Source organism: Physcomitrium patens, chromosome 17 (assembly GCF_059467195.1).
Source record: "Physcomitrium patens ecotype Gransden chromosome 17, ASM5946719v1, whole genome shotgun sequence".
Lineage (NCBI taxonomy): Eukaryota > Viridiplantae > Streptophyta > Bryopsida > Funariales > Funariaceae > Physcomitrium > Physcomitrium patens.
Window position 1 is genome coordinate 10,389,216 of NC_143426.1, and position 21,668 is coordinate 10,410,883.

General features: G+C 38.4%; 2 protein-coding genes across 6 annotated transcripts; both read right to left on the reverse strand.

The window, feature by feature from the left end:
* Nucleotides 1–7,736: 7,736 nt before the first annotated feature.
* On the reverse strand, nucleotides 7,737–16,376 carry LOC112294578 (splicing factor U2af large subunit B). 5 transcript variants are annotated; one of them, XM_073540435.1, is made up of 19 exons: nucleotides 16,248–16,376; nucleotides 15,465–15,676; nucleotides 14,233–14,426; nucleotides 13,855–13,971; nucleotides 13,450–13,517; nucleotides 12,382–12,456; nucleotides 11,974–12,029; nucleotides 11,575–11,634; nucleotides 11,332–11,392; nucleotides 11,039–11,151; nucleotides 10,651–10,766; nucleotides 10,312–10,410; nucleotides 10,090–10,165; nucleotides 9,800–9,888; nucleotides 9,076–9,139; nucleotides 8,765–8,932; nucleotides 8,600–8,681; nucleotides 8,336–8,403; nucleotides 7,737–8,203 (listed from the first exon to the last, which is right to left on the reverse strand). In XM_073540435.1, exons 2-19 carry the CDS (start codon nucleotides 15,609–15,611, stop codon nucleotides 8,066–8,068), a joined length of 1,791 nt encoding a protein of 596 aa, XP_073396536.1. In that variant the 5' UTR covers nucleotides 15,612–15,676; nucleotides 16,248–16,376; the 3' UTR covers nucleotides 7,737–8,065. The 5 variants fall into 5 exon arrangements, with proteins under 5 accessions (XP_073396536.1, XP_024400960.1, XP_024400958.1 ...); XM_024545192.2 differs by having other exon boundaries at nucleotides 9,076–9,154; XM_024545190.3 differs by having other exon boundaries at nucleotides 9,076–9,154; nucleotides 15,929–16,266.
* Nucleotides 16,377–18,541: 2,165 nt separating this feature from the next.
* Nucleotides 18,542–20,731, reverse strand: LOC112294508 (dihydrolipoyl dehydrogenase, mitochondrial). The gene is made up of 2 exons (XM_024545010.3): nucleotides 20,364–20,731; nucleotides 18,542–19,894 (listed from the first exon to the last, which is right to left on the reverse strand). The coding sequence occupies exons 1-2, from the start codon at nucleotides 20,622–20,624 to the stop codon at nucleotides 18,644–18,646; spliced, it is 1,512 nt and encodes a 503-aa protein (XP_024400778.1). The 5' UTR covers nucleotides 20,625–20,731; the 3' UTR covers nucleotides 18,542–18,643.
* Nucleotides 20,732–21,668: the final 937 nt, after the last annotated feature.

Genomic DNA, 21,668 nt, shown 5'->3' on the forward strand with positions numbered 1-21,668 from the left:
GTAGCTTCTTCTTTTTTTATGACACATTCAAAACAAGAAAGACAATTTGGCACAATTGTTAGTTTATAATGTACTAAATTATCAATAAAAAGATAATAAAGTTCACAAATTTTTGAATGTTCTCAATATTTTTGTCCATTCTTGTCCATTCTTACCTTCAAACAATAAAATACCATTGAGTAATACATCATACAAAGAATTGTAGACTCTACCTTGATATTAAATATTATAGATACCTCATATTGTAAATATACATAATCCTCTTTAGAAAATCTTTGTAATTCAGGTTAATAAGCTCTACTGCAAATGCAAGCATATTGCAAAGTATCACAATGTTGAGCAATAGATAAGTTCTCTATGGTCGTGGATATGGTCTTTTTAAAAAATTCTACTTGATCTTATAGACATTGAGCCTAAGTATTAGGATTATCTAAGTCTACAACTAGAGTTAGCTTTTCACGTATTGAACTTGGTAGAATTGACTTCTTTCCATACAACAATCAAGAAGAACTATATGTCTTCGTATTTTGGCACCAATAAGATGTGGTTTTAATTCCAATATCCTATTATCAAACTTTGTGGTCTTCTTCTTCATCAATAAAACACCATTGCATCTTAGTAGAATCTTTAGTTGTTAATTTATAGAAGAGACAACTATTGTGCCAAATAAAGGTTTTCATCACTACAATCTCAATATTAATATTAACATCCTTACTTGCAGCCAAAGAAGGGGCTTTATTACTATCATTTGTCTATGAATTTGCAATGTTAGTAGGACTTCAAACATGTTGCAAAAACATCCATGAAAGCATCTCTTGAACATCTTCTTTGCCAATTTTTTTGATCAAAATAATAAAAACGTATTGAAAATATAACTCTTCTATTACATATTACTTTAAGCAAATATATAATTTTGATTATTCAACCTCATTAAATTTAGGCTCAATTGTTCCTTGAATATTGATCTTTGACTTTTAAATAAGAAAATAGCTATTATGATATTGCCAAACAACAAGACACATGTCAAAAATCCACACCAAAGTATTAAGGTCTATAGATTGGTTTAAAAAAAAAATGACCTTAATCTTTCATGATATTGTAATCAACTATGGTCTCAATCAAAAAACCTATGGTATGCTTCCTCTAATTTTTATTAGGTCCTTCATGAGTTTAAAAATTGGTATCCTAAACTATGTTAAGTCCATAAGTCCAAAATGCAAATAAATTTGGATATGCCACAAATGTAGATAATGTGTTATGTGGTACTTCTATCTTATTAATTTAGGCAAAAGAAAGTTCATCAATCGTAGCTACAACCAAAAAAACTTAATGATCATGTAAAATATCATCAATCTTGCATCAAGTAGGTTATTTGATTCTAGAAAGTATTGTTGTAAGCACTTGAGACTCAAGTTGTCTTTGTAACAAGTTGGATTATTATAGACTTGGAAAATTTCTTATTTGTGAATAAATTGATTCAATTTCTTATTGATTATACCTACTAAAGTCTATAAAGATGTATCTTATATTTCATGTATTTCTTCTTAAGCCATACAAAACAATGGATATACCAAAAAAAAGAAAAAATGTCACCTCCTTCTATAGAAATAAATAATAAACAAGAATTTGAGGTTGAAAAAGTTTTGATTTAAGGCGGTGCTAAAATAGGCTAAAATATTTTATATATTAATAGAAATATGATATTAATAAATGCATATGAAAATAAGCCAAGAATCTTGGAAATACACTAAAGAAGATAGATGTTTTTTTATCAACAATATCCATAAAAATCAAGATAAAAGATCAAGAAATTCTTAATAATAAAAGAAATAATTTTTTCTAAAGATTGTATTTTATCTTCAATCTTTATTTGTGTTTTTGTTTATTTCTAGCTTTAAAAAGATAGAGAATAAACAACGAAAAAATTCAACTCAAGACCTATCATTTGATGAATTACCAAACAAGGTATTGACATTGTCATAATCTTCAAGACAACATGATAGAAATGAAGATTTTTAAGAACAACATATTTTTTCTAAATAAATGGTGAGATATAATATGTTTGGTATCACGGCTTTATAAAATACTTCTAATATTTGGTGAAATTATTAGAAGAAGGAACCCACCCTAATAGTATTTCAAATTTCTCATTTAGAAGAAGTTATGAAAGCTTCAACATTAATCAAATAATAAGGTGGTTTTTTTTATTCTAGTATGGAATACTATCTAAGGTTGAGAGGACCTATCAACTACCTTCAAAAAAAACAAAGATTAAAGTATGTAGCAAATACAATTTGTTGCATCTTAAACTTTCTCAACATGTAATGACTATTCTTTGTGGAATTTGTTTTTTGAAGATGGAATAATATAACAGATATTCACATTTACTCAAATCAAAAGAATTAGTTAAATAGAAGTAAATAGATTTGATAATATGTTATTAAAAAGCATCTTAAAAGCTTGAAAATGTAGATTTGACTTTATATGTATTTGTAAGTAATTAATAGGTTGAAACTTAGTCATGTATCATACATGTTATTAAGATTTATTTATTAAAAGAATATTAATTTATTTATTAAAAGAATCCTAAAAAATTTATTAAATTTTAAATATAAGAAATATAAAAATGATTAATCAGATGTAAAAAAATAAATTCATCAAGACACACTAAAATTAAATGACAAAGAAAATAATTAGAAGATTTGAAATAAAGATAATATTATACAATATTTTAATTTATATAAAAAAATATATAAAATATATTTTATATTATCTTATATTTATACTATAAACCTTAGATTATTAAAACTTTTATAAAGTTTTATATAGATAATTAAAATAAGATTTGAATATTAATTAATATAATATGAAATATGTATATTACTAATGCCACCGCAATTTTTGTTATAGCCATCTCAACTACCATCCATTACATATCATCTACATGCTTTCTCAATGTTAAATAAAAAAATTATAATATTTTATACTTTATATAATAAAATAAATTTTACTTTTAATAAAAAAATAATTAAAAATTTAATTAAACTATTAAAAAATATCAAATTTTCTTATATAAATTTAAAATATATAGATATATATATATATATATATATTAAAAATAGATTGAAATACAAAAACCCTTGCTCCATATCTCACATTTCCACTTTTCAACTCCCATCTCACATCTCTCATCGTTACTGCCCAACTTCCATCCTTCATCTTCTATTTCCACTTTCCAATATCTTCCATCCTATATCTCTACTTTCCAACTCCCATCTTCCATCTCCACTTCCCAACTTCCATCTCTCATCATCTATCTCCACTTTCCAACGTCCATCTCTCATCTTCCATCTACACTTTCCAACCTCTATGTCCCAACCTCCATCTCCACTTTCCAATGTCCATCTCTCATCTTCCATCTACACATTCCAACCTCTATGCCCCATCCTCCATCTCCACTTTCCAACCTCCATGTGTCATCCTCCATCTCCACTTTCCAACGTCCATCTCTCATCTTCCATCTATAATTTCCAACCTCTATGTACCATCTTCCATCTCTACTTTCCAATGTCCATCTCTCATCTTCGATCTACACTTTCCAACCTCTATGTCCCATCCTCCATCTCCACTTTCCAACCTCCATTTGTCATCCTCCATCTCCACTTTCCAACGTCCATCTCTCATCTTCCATCTACACTTTCCAACCTCCATGTCCCATCCTCCATCTCCACTTTCCAACCTCCATGTGTCATCCTCCATCTCCACTTTCCAACGTCCATCTCTCATCTTCCATCTACACTTTCCAACTTCCATGTCCCATCCTCCATCTCCACTTTCCAATGTCCATCTCTCATCTTCCATCTACACTTTCTAACCTCTATGTCTCATCTTCCATCTACACTTTCCAACCTCTATGTCCCATCTTCCATCTCCACTTTCCAACCTCCATGTCTCATCTTCCATCTCCACTTTCTTACGTCCATCTCTCATCTCCCATCTACACTTTCCAACCTCTCTGTCCCATCCTCCATCTCCACTTTTGAACCTCCATGTCTCATCCTCCATCTCCACTTTCCAATGTCCATCTCTCATCTTCCATCTACACTTTCCAACCTCTATGTCCCATCGTCTATCTCCACTTTCCAATCTCCATGTCCCATCCTCCATCTCTACTTTCCAACGTCCATCTCTCATCTTCTATGTATATTTTTCAACATCTATGTGCCATGTTCCATCTCCACTTTCCAACCTCCATGTCTTATCCTCCATCTCTACTTTCGAATGTCCATCTCTCATCTTCCATCTACACTTTTCATCCTCTATGTCCTATCCTCCATCTCCACTTTCCAACCTCCATGTCCCATCTTCCATCTGTACTTTCCAACGTCCATCTCTCATCTTCCATCTCCACTTTCCAACCTCCATGTCCTATCCTCTATCTCCACTTTCCAATGTCCATCTCTCATCTTCCATATACACTTTCCAACCTCTATGTCTCATCCTCCATCTTCACTTTCCAACCTCCATGTTTCTTCCTCCATCTCCACTTTCCAATATCCATCTCTCATCTTCCATCTACACTTTCCAACCTCTATGTCCTATCCTCCATCTCCACTTTCCAACCTCCATGTTCCATCCTCCATCTCCACTTTCCAACGTCCATGTATCATCTTCCATCTACACTTTCCAACCTCTATATCCCATCCTTCATGTGCACTTTCCAACTTCTATGTCCCATCCTCCATCTCCACTTTCCAATGTCCATCTCTCATCTTCCATCTATACTTTCCAACCTCTATGTCCCATCCTCCATCTCCACTTTCCAACCTCCATGTCCCATCCTCCATCTCCACTTTCCAATGTCCATCTCTCATCTTCCATCTACACTTTCCAATCTCTATGTCCCATCCTCCATCTCCACTTTCCAACCTCTATGTCCCATCCTCCATCTCCACTTTCCAACCTCCATGTGTCATCCTCCATCTGCACTTTCCAACATCCATCTCTCATCTTCCATCTACAATTTCCAACTTCCATATTCCATCCTCCATTTCTACTTTCTAATGTCCATCTCTCATCTTCCATCTACACTTTCCAACCTCTATGTCCTATCCTCCATCTCCACTTTCCAACCTCCATGTCCTATCCTCTATCTCCACTTTCCAATGTCCATCTCTTATCTTCCATCTACACTTTCCAACCTCTATGTCTTATCCTCCATATCCACTTTCCAACCTCCATGTCCCATCCTCTATCTCTACTTTCCAACGTCCATCTCTCTTCTTCTATCTACACTTTCCAACCTTTATGTCCTATCTTCCATCTCCACTTTCCAAGCTCCTTGTCCCATCCTCCATCTCTACTTTCCAACGTCCATCTCTTATCTTCCATCTACACTTTCCAACCTCTATATCCCATCTTCCATCTACACTTTCCAACGTCTATGTTCCATCCTCCATCTCCACTTTCCAACATCCATCTTTCATCTTCTATCTACACTTTCCAACCTCTATGTCCAATTCTCCATCTCCACTTTCCAACCTCCATGTCTCATCCTCCATCTCTACTTTCCAACGTCCATCTCTCATCTTCCATCTACACTTTCCGACCTCTATGTCTCATCCTCCATCTCCACTTTCCAACCTCCATGTCCCATCCTCCATCTCTACTTTCCTATGTCCATCTCTCATCTTCCATCTACACTTTCCGACCTCTATGTCTCATCCTCCATCTCCACTTTCCAACCTCCATGTTCCATCCTCCATCTCTACTTTCCTATGTCCATCTCTCATCTTCCATCTACACTTTTCAACCTCTATGTCCCATCCTCCATTTCCACTTTCTAACCTCCATGTTCCATCCTCCATCTCCACTTTCCAATGTCCATCTCTCATTTTCCATCGATACTTTCCAACCTCTATGTCCTATCTTCCATCTCCACTTTCCAACCTCAATGTCTCATCTTCCATCTCTTCTTTCTTATGTCCATCTCTCATCTTCCATCTACACTTTCCAACCTCTATGTTCCATCCTCTATCTCCACTTTCCAACCTCCATATCCCATCTTCCATCTCCACTTTTCAACGTCCATCTCTCATCTTCCATTTAGACTTTCCAAGCTCTATGTCCCATCCTCCATCTTCACTTTCCAACCTCTATGTTCCATCCTCCATCTCTACTTTCCAATGTCCATCTCTCATCTTCCATCTACACTTTCCAACTTCTATGTCCTATCCTCCATCTCTACTTTCCAACCTCCATGTCCCATCCTCCATCTGCACTTTCCAACGTCCATCTCTCATCTTCCATCTACACTTTCCAACCTCTATGTCCCATACTCCATCTCCACTTTCCAACCTCCATGTCCCATCCTCCATCTCCACTTTCCAATGTCCATCTCTTATCTTCCATCTACACTTTCCAACTTCTATGTCCCATCCTCCATCTCCACTTTCCTACCTTCATGTCCCATCCCTATCTCTCATCCTCTGTCTCCGCTTCCTAATCCCTATCCTCCATCTCTCGTTTCCACTTTCCAACCCCTATCTCCTATCCTCCATCTTCCATCTCCACTTTCCAATCTCCATCTCTTGTCCCCACTTCCCAACCTCCATCCTCCATCCCTTGTCCCCACTTCCCAACCTCCATCCTCCATCCCTTGTCCTTACTTCCCAACTCCCATCTCCCATCCCCACTTTCTAATCCCTTTCTCTCATTTCCTATCTCCTGTCTCCACTTCCCAACTCCTATCTCTTTTCCTCCATCTCCCATCTCTACTCTTCAACTCCCATCCTCCGTCCATACTTCTAAACCTCCATCCTCTGTTCCTACTTCTCAATTTCCAGCTTTCGTCTCCACTTCCCAACCTCCATCTTCTCTCTCTACTTCTCAACCTCCATCTTCTCTCTCTACTTCTCAATTTTCATTTCTTGTTCTCACTTTCCAACTCCCATCTCATGTCTTCCATTCCTTATTCCATATCTTCTAAAATTAATCATCACATGGTTTGAGAAGTTTCGCTTTAATAAGTTCCTATTTTTTTTATTAAAATTTTTAAAATATTTACTTTATATATTATCAATATATTATTTATATATTTATACACATAATACATAACATCTTCTATTGTGAAATTTTTATTAACTTTGATTTACATATAATTTAAGATTTTACATTTTTACATGATTAATGTATCAACAAGTTAAAATTTCTTAATTTGAAATTTTCTTTCAAAGGTTGTTATTCTATTAAAGTAATAAATATAAAATTATAAGAAAAACTGTTACAATCTATTGCATTAATGAAATAATATATGTTTAAAGAAATTTAATAACATTTTATTCGTTTAATATTATAAAAAAAATTGTTTAATTTTATATAAATCTAAAAATAATTTAATTAATTTAAAGATATAATATTATTGCTAATTTTATACTTAATTTACGTGATTTAATTACCCACGGAGAATATTTTCATCACAGCCACCACATCTACAGACCATAATGCTATGTGAAACAAGAGTACCATTTCCCAATATTAATCCCAAAATGTTAACACTTCAACTACACAGTACTCCGAAAAAGCACGAGCATGAGACAATGATGTAGGCAAGCAAATATGGAGTTGGTAGAATAGCTGGACTGAACGGGATGACGGTTTTGTACATTCCTGCCTATGACATTTTCATGTTTGTTTATCCTCAACTGTTTTTTTATAATTTTTGTACGTAAGATTAATTCAGAGAAACCTGGGAAGAGTTGACAAATTAATCACTGAATCCCAAGCAAGATGCTCAAAAACAGATCTACAAGGTTACGATCTCATGGCTAGAACCAATAAATTGCACTTCAGTAACTAGTTGCACTATATTATTGCACTGCACTATCCCAGATTTAGTCTCTTCGTCATACAGGTCTCACACTATTTATCAACTTGGGAAAATATGCTTGCACCATAATATTCCAGCTATGAGTCGCCTCATCAACTTATCAACAGTCAAATGACAGTATACACGTTGCGCTATTCTTTGAAATTTCGACTACATGACATGTAAACGCTCTGAAATTCACCCACCGTAGTCCCCATTCAAGAACTTGTCCTCTGAGTAATAAGATGCAATGACTAACTTGCCCCCAAATTTTCGATTATGCAATGCTTGCTTTGCTTTTGCAGCGCCTTCCAAGTCGGAATATTCCACGAAAACCTGTAGAAAAAATAAAATCTTGAGTAATAGGGCAATGCATAACAACGTCGTGACAGTTTCATCATCTTGCCTAGGAAAACAGCGTGAAGCATCCAACACATCTTGCCATAAAATGCCGTAAAGCACCATTACCATCCCAATGCCAGGAACATCTTCCTCATCGTAGCTAGGACGAGGTATAACAACATTTAGCAAGCTTCCTGTAATCAAAGGCCAAAAAGATTCAAAATGTAAATATGAAGAACGGAGTATCAGTTCAGGAGAATTGTATGAAAGTCAAAATCAGATGATAGGATGCAGCAATCACTAAGGTACCCTGCACTAGTATTGTGGAAATCGCTACCAAATCACAACACAGACAAATAGTAGAATATGGAGCGGCCAAAATATTCTCACCGTATTTGCCACATTCCTCTTTCATGTCTTCGACGATTTCGTCGAACTCAACGTCATCCTTCAAATCAACGATGGAAACAACCTGCAGGTGAAATTGCTAGAATTAAGAATGCTGACATTAAAAAAATGAATGTCGAAATCTGGTCCATATCGGGCGATAATTACCTGAGAAAGACAAATAACCTTTGTTGCAGTCTCAGGAGCAGCTGCGAGGGCCCCACCAGAGCGCAAGTTTGGCATCATACTTCCGCCCAACACAGGAAACATACCTCCAACACTCATACCCAATCCTAATCCGATGGCATTCGCCCCACTTGCAGAGAGTACCATTTTCTGAAAATCAACAGATATCAACCACATATCTAGAAACAAGGAAAATCAGAACCACTGAGCAAGTCTCCATTTGTTAAGGCTGATCACAAACCATCAGTACGCACTCATAAATACGAACTCGTAAAAACTCAATAAATACCAACCTGTAACGCAATCTGCTGTTGAGCTTGCACAATAATGTTCGACTGGTCAGGCTTGGGCTGCCCACTGAAACCCATGAAGCTATATAGAAATGTAAGCACAAAACCATCACTTAAGGATGTTTGTAATACTGAACAAGAAGTATGAAAAGCTCAAAGGATCGATACATATACAACACACGACATCTATGCAGTTCTACAGGTCTCGAATCCTAACACATTGATAAGATATCATGTGTGCGAGGATAAATGTTCAGAACTACCACATTTTCAAATATAACCAGAAATACATCTCAATTTAGTGACAGTCCTAACACATATGATTACCATTAGTAGGTTTTAATCCCTGTAAGACTTGCAGTCAAATGAAAAGCTACAAGTCTTGAACTGTGAACATTGTAATAATAATGTCAACTTTGGTTGGCTTTTAAAATTTTCAAATCAAGCAAAAAGAAACCATGACGAATAAGATCTCAAAGTCGGCTTTTAAAAACTAGATATTAGATTTCTTTCCCGGTGGATATCCAATGAAACCAGCCTAAAGTATAAGATGAAAACATTGGGGTCACGCAGAACCTCAAGAATTAAGCGGAATGGTGATACGTGACACAGTGTCAAGAGCCAGAGGAGTTAAATTGAACCGTTTATCAATATCGAGCCAAGAGAAGAAAGTGACCAAAGAACAAGAAAAGATAAAGAAGCGAGGGCTTGTTGACACAATCTTAACCTCGCAGAAGCACGTCGCACAGTCAATGTTCGATCTCCCATTTTTAACCCATTGAGAGCTGCGCAGGCAATATCCATCACCGAAGGATCCTGAAAAGGTGCACTTTATACAGGGTTGGAAAAATGCAGCGGATTCTAAAACAGTGATACTACAAGACATAGTAGAAAGCCTGACAAACTAATATCCAGGTTAAAACCACTGAACGTGCTAGTTATGGTAAATTAATAGCCAAGAAAATTATGCCATAATGCGAAGAGTAAGACTAATGCTAGGAATAAGAGGGACAAAACCTGATAAACGCAAAATCCATAGCCCTTTGAGTTTCCAGTATCACGATCCTTCACCAGATCAAAAGCTCGTAGATGGCTGCGACGAACAAAGAATACCACATCAAATCCTGCATGTTCTACATCATATTCTACGTACTTACTGTTAAAAATGTGACCATTCACCTAACAAATCCTAGTGCTGACTAAAGAGAGAAGAAAGATAAAGAAAAAAGAAACTCTCACCCAAACGAAGAGAGAAGATCCATAATCTGTTCTTCACTGAGATAGTACGGCAAACCCCCCACAAAAATCCGGTCTGGGCCATCTGCACCACCTAATGCACTGCAATAAGACTAGAGATATTAGATCTATATTCACAGCATTTAATGGCCAGTATAATTCCCTAAGAATCTTCAAATGCTTAACAACCTGAAAAAGCAGTTACATAAATAACAGAATTTAGTAGCAGTATACGAATAGATGAAAAAAATCACCTTTACCAGACATGTTTTTCTAGTTAGGATGAAGAATATGCCTAACCACAAAAAAGCAACGCAAGCACAGACAAAGATGAAAACAAACCCAGGCGTAAGACCAACAGCTGTCAAATTGAGATGACTACTTGGTTGACTAGGTCCCAGAGTTGCTGCCATTGAAGGATTATAATCACTAGGTCTTCGGACTCGAACAGAAACACCCTGAGGTATAGAACGGGAAGCATTTCAGAACATCAGATCCCTGCTGCATTTACAATATTTGCAACCACGAGCTGAAATGTCCCCATATATTCAGAATGCAAAATAGTCAAGCAATCTTTTCGTGACAGGGTTATTTCCTAAATACGGGTTGACTTGCTGGTACATAACCATTTAATTTTATATGATTACATTTCAAGTCAGCCCATAATAAAAGCTCCTGAAAAATATTAACCAGAATGCACTCAATTAGAAAAAACAGGGTGCATCATCACCTCATAAACGATGCCATCTAAAGCCATGGCATTACTAGCTTCTTCAACAGTTCGCATCTCTACAAAAGCAAATCGTTTTTCCTGATTGATGTACACATTCACAACAGCATCACCTGCGGAAAGTGGTGAATGAGTAAGACGAAAATGTTTTATACAGCGTAATTATAGATTTCTTCCTCCAGTAATCAAGACTTCACTATACAGTGCAGTCATGTGTTACGAATTTATAAAATAGCATATCAATAATGCAAATTAGCTAATGCTATCATGAACTAGTTAGCTTCCTCGTATACCTGGTCCAGCCGTATTCCCACCAACAGCTGCCATAACCTGACTGAAAAATGTCGCGACGCTCTGATTAACAATGCCAGCAATCAAGCTTTAGCCACTGGCATTCACTCTACATGTAGAAAATCCATATGCAATAAAACTGTCAGAAGAACAGTGACAATAATGACAATATTTTAATAAGATAAAGTGAACTCCGAAAAAAAAAAACACACATAGACTGAGAACTAGAGGGCAGACAAAATGACCTGTTCGTTTGCCATTGGAGGCAATCCACCCACATAAACCCTCCGAGCATGTCTTGTGGCCTACACGACATTTGTTCAAATGAGCATTTTATCAAAGGTTGCGACTATACAAAAGAGAGGTTTATGGTATGAATCACTGTTCCTCTCTCACAAATTACTCTGGATCTTATACTAGCTGACGAGAACTACATATAACCCACAAATGAAGTACTTTAAAACTCAAAAGGTTATATGAAATCGTCGAAAGTAACCAATCTTGAAAGACATATCACATTAACTATGTCAAGTGAATGAGCGTAGGTTGCTTGAGGCTCTGTTGATTGATTATTAAGAGTCACAATTAATAAACCGTGTAAATGACAAGCCAATTGCATGAAAGTGAAGTGGAAAAGGACCCACTTGTGTTCCTCCAGCGAATGGAAATATAGATGGGAACCCCATGCCTGCGATCTGACCTGTTGATTTCAATAAGTCAGTTATGTAACTAACATTACACAGGCTAAAAGAAGATTCAAGTCATGTTTTTCAAAGTAGGAAACAAGGTCGTGATAAACCTAGCAACATAAACTCTCTCATTCTGTAAAACTGTCTAACACCTTCGTTTCTACAACATATTCTAAGAAATCTAGGCTTTGCCCTCAAATACTCGAATTCCAAACTGGGGGAAAACGCAATTGCTGTCGCTTTATCTTTCTGTACCTACAGCTCTCGCAAAACTCGGACAGCCTTAGGGCTGCAAGCTGGGAAACAAAGAAATCTGTAGTACTCTTTAAGAGAGCGATACTGTCAGGGGAGTAGAAGACAAACCTAAAGGGGATAATATACTTCCAGCACCCGCGGCTGATGCTGACAATCCCCCTGTCATTGAGTTGAGCATTGAACCTATTCTCACGCATGGTCAGCCAGTGTGCCATATTTTTCTTGCTAATAGGCTCCACTGGAAGCTCTAAGAAGAAAGTACGCTTCCAGGTTCTCGAGCCCTATGAATGCCATACCCCTTGTGCAGAACCAATTTCTGCTAGTGTATGCTCATGGTTCCTTTTACCAGAATAACTCAATCAATCTTCTTCAGCATGAGTAGGAAGAAAGAGTCGTGCTGGTCAAAAGAATGAACAGAGCTTGCACAAAGATAGCCAAGGATGCAGCACTAAAGGGCTTCCCCTCTCCCATGTTGAACAAACAGGCCTTCGTAGCCAGGTTCGTTGAGAGGCACAGATGACTATTGAGGCTCGTAGTAATGCCACCCCGCAATCACAAAGCAAACACAAACACAAACAAGGACATCCAACGGAAAACACACAAACCAGCAAATAGAACCCCTCAGTTTCCAATTTGAAGAATTGACTATTTATAAAACCCTTCACACTGTAACTACGCTAAGTGAACCGCTTATTCGGGGGACAGTCAAGAAGACCGTCCAAAGTTTGAAGAGATCATAAAGACAACGAAGAAACCATTTATGAATTCTAACTTAAATTACTAATGCCTGACAGTTGCAACAGTCAGCAAACTTAGACGTGTCTTCTTACTTGACGGTTCCATGTATTGTAGTCAATCCCGCCTACCTTAAAGCCAAACTTACTGATGTCGTTCAAGTAGTGGCATTAAGTGAAGTAAAAACCAGGAAAAATATCAAAACAAACAAAAGAAAATAACAGTCCCCAAACCAACCGAGCACACCGACATCAGCATCTTACACCAACAAGGCTGAATGATTGTACATTTCATGTTCATCTTGGATAAAAAATTCAGCTGGGAGGCAAAAGTGATTGTGTAATATTTGCTAGGAGGTAGCATGTGGTCTAGTAAAATAATAAAAGAAACCTGAAGATAATAAAGTTCGAAGTCCTGGGTCAGTGCATGAACTTCACATACCTGAGAGTGCTGAAGCAGGTAAAACAGTGACACCAGGAGGGGCCATATCGAAACCACTCATCCGCTTGCTGTTCCAAAAAACCAAATTCAACCCGCTTTCATCAGTACCACATCTAAGCAAGAGTCAGCCTGATGGAGGAATTGCTGATAGTGAAGGCAAACTTGTGTCTCAAAATCTACAAAGAGTTGTATCTCAACAGTTAGCCTCGTGTTGTGTCATGTTATCAAAGACGAAAATTATTTATCACTTCTGCGGAGAAAAAATTGCTCAGAGTGCCGCACACAAGAGCGGAAATCAATACCCAGAAAAACTTTGGCAAGGAAGCAAAGTTGACGGATACAAAATTATGTAGTTCACGTAATTTGCAACGTGGGCCTCTAATGCGGAGAGTCTAGCTGACAAACCTTTTCCTTTCCTTGGAGCGAGATCTGGATCGTCGATCATGTGATCGTTCGGGAGAAATGGATCGAGACCGACGCCTGTGCCTTCGCTCTCGATCTCTCCAGTCATGACCGTGACGCCTGCAGAGAGAGCATAGTGTAAGTGACAAAAAATCGAAACGGGTTCATCTAAAGTTCTCAGCGAAATAGAATAAGTGGTGAAGCTTGACTAAAAATCACCAAACCAATCTAGCCTCTATCAATGCTCTGTGATGCCACCATACAACTACGCCGATATTGACAGCCTCGTTAGTGCTTGTTAACACCAAGCTAATGGGAGACAATTTGGCATACATATACACCTGCATTCGTATGGAGAGGTGGTAACCAGAGAACCGTCACCTTTCTCGATCACCACGATCACTCTTTTCACCGTCTTCACGGTGACGACGGCCCCACCGTTCACCACGACCACCTCTGTCGCCTTGTTCGACCCTCTGAGAGCGTTCACCTCTCTCACGCTCATCTCTTTTTCGCCTTTCTCTGTGACCATCATCTCCACGAATTCTATCTTTACTGATATCATCTTCCCTGGACTGTTGTATCACCAAAAGATTCCAACTTCAGCTTCGAAGGATACATAGATGAAAAAGGGTCGTTCTCAAAAATAACATAATCATTAACTCTTGAAGATTCTTGGCAACTACCGGTCGTACGCCTCTCAGTGAAGGATCGATAGAAGTTCTTGTCACTAGAATAGGTTAATAGGTATGGGTGATATTCTAAGACGCTTCTACAACTAACGTACATGACTTTACGATCAGAATAACAATTCACAACGTCACAACACGTAACCAGCTTAGAAAACAGCCAGTTATATAGCTGACTTCTCAAAGCTGAAATAAGGACATATTGATCATTAACATGTGCAACCTACAAAAATGCGCTGTAATAAAACGTTCAGAAATAATGACTAAGATTCCCTGAAGTCGGAACAAGCTGATTTTACATAAATATTTTACATGAAGTTGAAAGAGGTTGACACGAATGAAAATGTAAAGAACGATTCACAGCAAGTGATGAGGGCTGTATAGGTGTGGCATCAATTCTAAAGTAGCACGACACGATACGTTGCAGATGAATATGGTCCAAAATATTAGAGCGTTATGAACAAATGAGGTTGTGGTGACAGCTGACTTGTTAATTAGATCAGCACTGCCAAATGTCAGCAAAAAAATGCCTTTTGAAACTGTAAAGTTATCTTTTTTTCTGCACGTTACGACCTACTTTCAAAGAATGCGGCGGCTTAATTGGCCCTGTTTAAAGACCATGATGCTTCTGTAGTAAAAGAACTAATCCTCTCGACAAGAAGGTGATCAGAAGCATATCATTAATGCAGTCACAGTTAATGAGGGGCCATCATCGCATGACGCAATCCGCAAAATAAACGACCACAATGCCAAAATGCTTAGCGATTTAAGGAAAGCAAGGACACTACGAGTTGGAAAGACTCCAGCATCGCAAGCTTTTCGAGGTTGCATTCTCTGTGAAAATCCTGCTCGCACATAGAATTTTGATACATTGAGGAGCGACATCAATGCTGTAGGAATGGTGCAGCGATAAACAGATCGTACCTCCCTGTGACGATCACCATCTTCTCGAACAAAACTACCATCTGGTGGGAGGTCGTCGTTATCAGGAGTTCTGCAACTCGACCTAGAGAGTGGAGGCGGCGAGTCTCTCAAATCACCGTCACATCTATCGTCGTCTTCTAGAGCCATCCCACTTCTCCTGACCTTTAAGAAACCCTAATCTTCTTGTCGGACTTGGAGCTTACACTTCAGCTCTGAAATCCAGCACCAATACAAATTAAAAACAATGACAACAAGTCAAACGGCCTCATGAGAAGACCCGAGGTGTAACACCACAGCCCAGCCCACACTACTTCAAGAATCCTAACTTTACATGCCACATATACCAAAAACAAATAACATCAATTCCTGACTTTCAGATGCATGTCCCTCAGTAAACCATAAGCCCCAAGCATTTCGCAAGAGATACCAGCATTTCAAGCAAAGTGCCGACCGCAATTAACCACCTGCATGACAAGTAGACATCCATGGAAATTGGAGCGGAGAACCGTAGTCAAGAACTCGAAAACGCTTCAACTCCAGGATCTCAGACACAAACTCTTCATTTCACGACAAACTCAACCCCGACGAGATGACACAATGCAACAGTCCATGCAACATAGATTGGAAACACTGAGTCCTCGGACAAACCGTCAAGAAACAAAAAACTCTGCTGCGAAACGGAACCAGACCAGATCCTCCTCGAACAATGCAGCTTCACAATGTCAACCTCCCCTTACAAATTAAGAAAGAAAAAGACAAATGAGGACGAAATTCGTGCAGTACATGGACAACGTATTGATGCGATCGGGAGCGATTGATGGATCAGAGAGTGCTCAACGGATCCCCATCAAACAAAACACACTCAACGCGACGTGCGGAACTTTGGACGCTTCCGACCCCACACCATGAACGGAGAAAGAATGTTTGTTCGTCTCTCTCTCGTTCTCATTTTTCGTTCGTCCGACGATCGTTCTAACTTCGTCAGACGAATAACTGACGCGAACGTGCAAATCCTCCTCCGTAACGAACAGATATCTCCGTGCAATAGTGGTGAGCATGGATGGATGAAAGCATGGAGTAATAGTGTGTTTAAAGTTTAGGGTGTGATTGAATCTTTTTATGTGGAGAGACACATCACGTTTTCCACTGGCATTTTCTCCTGCTGTTTTTTGGTTCAAGAATTCTTTTCAAGACTATGACCACAAGTGTGCTTCTGTACAATTATTTGATTCGATTTACTTCTTGTGTTTAAAGGGAATAGGTTGTCGATTAGACTATATATTTATAGATATTTTGATAATTATTTGTAAAATTATTGTGAAAGATGTTTTAGTTTATAATACATTGGATGTCGTTTGACCATGACTAGAATTTTTTTTTTTTTTTTTTTTTTTTTTGATGTTGAGTAAATGATGTAATGTAGGTTTGTAATATTTTATCAGAATTGGTGATTACCATTGTTATTTACGGATAAATTAACATTTGTAGTTGTTGTCATTTTTTTGTATTTGTGGAGTTAATTAAGGCTTTAAGCATTAATGTTCAAAAGAATATATTATGAACATCAATCTTATCATTATATAACAAAATCATGAGCATGAAAAAATTTCATTGAATAAATTTACTACTTATTTTTTGGTAATCAACCAACAGTGGTCATTTTTTTTGAGTTTACAAACCTTCATGAAGCATTTCAATATTATGAAAAAGAACAGTTTTAAAATGTTCATCATTTTTTACACAATTAATATATTCCAGTAGCTTCAAAATTCAAAACTCGTTAATAGATTATTCATGATAATAAACATCACAATCTTTTAACTCTTAATATTTTATTTATATATGAAAACAAACACAAATTATTTGTTTTCTAATTAGTTTTTTGCATGTGAAAAAGTAAGGACAGTTTGAGCAACTATTCTTGACTATTATACAATTTTTGGCTTATTCAAATTGTGGTTTCGATCTGATACACATGCAAAAGGAATTACATTGTTTTAACATTTTTAATAGATTACAAAAGAACCTCACACTTTGTATACTCGAGACTTGTCATTTTAAACAGTTAAACAATTTTAACATGTGGTTGTAACTGACAAATCAAAGCCATTTGAACATGATGTAGATTTCACCTTGGCATATGAGTGATTTAAGTGGCAAGTTCAATCATTTGAATATGAAACAGGGATCACAACTTGCTTCTGATTGGATGACATCACCAATTCATCTTTACAAAAGATGATTTGTAACACGTCTTAATGTGTGCATTAACACTGTAAGGAGAGAAAGAAATTTGTAACATGCAAACATACTCAGTGTTAATAATTGCATATCCATTTACGGAAAAGTCATTGACCACTTCAATCAACAGTCCGCCCAAAGCCACACACTTTCGATTGGAGATCAGCATTCGCTTCACTTGTCCATGGACCACAGAAATGACATCACTCAATGACATGTACACAATCACAAAAGCGCAATCCATTCTGTGCGGTACCACTTGTTCCGTTGAAGTCAGTCCGCACCTTCAAGTTGCTTTTGCTCTTTTCCGAAATCCTTCCGGGTGATTTGAGGGCAGAATCACAATTCAGTATTCTGGTTCAACTAGAAACCACTGTATATGGTCCATTTCCGAGAGGATAAAATCTATCCTCCTGACGCGGTTGGCACAAGGTGGATGTAGACAATTCATGTATACTGCGTATATTCTGAGTAGTTTATGCAAGTATTTTAATCACAGAATTTGATCATACCACTCGTTTCCCTCTAAAAGTGTGTTGCAGTAATCTAACGCCACGTCGTTTAGAAGGGTTTTCATCATTGGGTAGTCTTACTAGTTGAGTCGGGGTGTCCTTTTCATCACTAAGTGGTCTACACGCTGTTTCCGGAACATGATCCACAGCGCACAATTCCATCACATTGGAAAAATTACAGAAAAATATCTACGTTCCTTGATTGACGACGACATTGATTCCCAATCTAAAATGAAAGCTAGTCTAAGACGCTCCCTGACCATTATTTTCATGAGAAAAATGTTACTTCAGCATTAACAAGACGTTCAAAAACGAGAATGTGACTTCAATAAAACCTTGAATGTTATTTGTACAAGGGTAGTTTATTCATCAATATCAGGGATGACATACTCAAGGAAGTTCTAAGCGCACACTACCAAAAATACCTCAGAAGTGGATAGGCTTGTCATAGGTGGCCATAGCAGCCTCCTTCACAGCCTCACTTAAAGTTGGATGACCATGGCAGACACGGGCAATGTCTTCACTGCTGGCTCCATATTCCATGGCCAAAACAGCCTCATGAATCAGTTCACCAGCACTGGGACCCATAATATGCACACCTAGAATCTTATCCGTTTCCTTTTCTGCAATAATCTTCACCATACCTTCCGCGTCATCGATACTGCGAGCTCGGCTGTTAGCCATGAAGGGAAATTTTCCAACATTGTATTTGATATTGGCAGCTTTCACCTGCTCTTCTGTTTTCCCGACACTGGCTACCTCCGGGTGAGTATACACGACTCCGGGTACAGTGTCATAATTAACATGACCAGCTTTTCCAGCTAAAAGTTCCACACAAGCAACGCCATCTTCTTCAGCTTTGTGCGCAAGCATTGGCCCTGGAATAACATCACCAATAGCGTAAACTCCAGGAACATTGGTCGCAAAACTGTGGTCAACTTCCACTCGTCCGAACTTGTCAACCTTGACACCCAACTCTTCTAGTCCAAGACCCTGGGTGAAAGGCGTTCTTCCAGCTGCAACCAAAACTACGTTGGCATCCAAGGTACTAGGTGAGCCCCCCTCGGCAGCTTCCAGGTGAAGTGTCAAACCATTTCCTGTATCCTCCACTTTCACTACTTTCGTTTTGAGCTTGAATTTCATCTTCTGCTTCTCCAGTGACCGCTGGAACGATTTCCTGACCTCTGCATCCATCGAAGGTACGATGGCATCACCGAATTCTACAACAGTAACCTGAGAACCTAGCCGGCCCCAAACTGAACCCATTTCCAATCCAATGTAACCTCCTCCAATCACCACAAGTTTCTCAGGAACTTCCTTCAATTTCAGGGCTCCTGTGGAGGACACGACCTTCTCCTCATCAATCGTGATACCTGGAAGCGACTTGACAGCAGAACCAGTGGCTATAATAATGTTCTTTCCTTTCACTGTTTGTGAACCTCCATCCAACAAGTCAACAGTGACTTCGTTGGGGCTAGTAATTTTCCCATAACCTTTCACATAGGTCACCTTGTTCTTCTTAAATAAACCTTCAATACCTTTCGTCAACCCTGTAACCGCTTTGTCTTTCTGCTGCATCATAGCAGGAAGGTCGATGGATACGGATCCCACCTTCACTCCATGTGCTGCAAAGCTATGCTGGGCTTCGTGATACATGTGAGACGACTGAAGAAGAGCCTGAACGGAAACAAATCCAATTCATTCATAGCCACAAACACTGTTGTTTTAGAACATTGTGCTAGAACTGTCGTAGCCTCAACAAGTTCGGTAATTAGAAATAGACAATTTATCTCCTCAAGCACACCTAGCGCCTCACACAGCACTGAAACAACTAACAGCCTCCGTCCTCCAATGATTCAAACAAAACACCTTGCATTCACCAATCCACTCATACAAACCAAGCAGAATGCAAGTAGAGCACGTGGGAACTGTAAAAAAGTCACATCGCCATTCCCGGCACACATCCGCGAGCAAATCAAATGAAGATGCTAAAGAAACCAAACTAGGTCACATCAGCACAGAAACAGGGAGAATCAGACGATTTCCTATTCACGCCTAAGGATTTCGTAAACTCTGCAACAATAGAAGGAGTTAACGCACTCTTTCCCACCGCCGATTCAATCGCTCCATGAGCGATAAAACATACCTTGGAGGGAATACATCCGACGTTCAGGCAGGTGCCTCCTAGGGAGCCTCGGCCCTCGATACAAGTCGTCTTAAATCCAAGCTGCGCAGCTTTGATGGCCGCAACGTACCCGCCGGGTCCTCCTCCGACAACAATGACATCATTCTCAGCAGCATCTGCTCCCGCAGCCGCAGCGTAGCCGCGATGGCCGACCACCCTGTACAAGCTAAATTTCTGAGTCACCTCCTTCACAGCCTTCCGCGAACAGATCCTCGCAGCCATGGCGCCTGATTAGAATCCTAATGCCCTAACGAAGGCTCCGCACTTGGCGAGACGATAATGAAGAAGGGAGAAGAAGAAGGGGAAACCAAGAGAAGAGAGCCGAGAAAGCATTAGCAAGCAAGAGGAGGGGGCGCCCGGGAGGCCGAATATACAGACCAAGGGGCCAGGGCAAAGGGAAGGAATAAGCGGAGGAAGCTCACGTTTCGGAGGGTTCTCGTTGCCCCACATACCTCACCTCAGCGCAACAACCGACGGCCAGCGTTGCTTCTTGTCGTCCCCTGGACGTGCGTCCAGTCCTGACTAGTTGCGTTCTCTCGGTCGCCGTTTCGTCCGCAATCCGTGCTACTGACGTCCGCCGTCGTGGATGTTCGTTGGCCCGGCCCCGTGCTCCGTTGGAAATGTGAACGACCGATTCTTCCGTCGTGTGTTTGTCAGCAAGTCACCAAATTGGATTGATTATTTGCTCTTGCTTAAAATGGAGCTGAATGTGGGTGAGACTTATGGGGAGACAATTATGTGGAAAGAGTGGTATTAACATTGAGAATGAAAAAATGGATGATCGACCTTTGTACTGAAAAGCTTACGAAACAAAACAATATATATATATATATATATATATGTGTGTGTGTGTGTGTGTGTGTATATATATATATATATATATATAGAGAGAGAAGGAGAGAGAGAGAGAGAGAGAAAAAAAAAAAAAAACAAACAAACAAAAAAACAAATAAACTAGTTTTTTTTAACAAATTAATTAGGTTTTGAATTAATTAGGTTTCATGTCCTCAAATAACTTGTGCTGTACAGTTCTGTGTAAAATACAGTAACACAAGCAAACAAGTAAAACACTTACTGACAACTTGGACTTGAAAAACATATCATGAGGAACCATTTATATTATTTTATAATTCACAACTTCATGGTGTTTTAGTGAACTTTCAAACTGTAAAATATTAGAATAAATTTAGATAAAAAATATTTTGTTTTTAAAAAGGATAATAAAATTAATTCCAACAAGAGGAAGAAGTAAGAGAAAAATGAAAA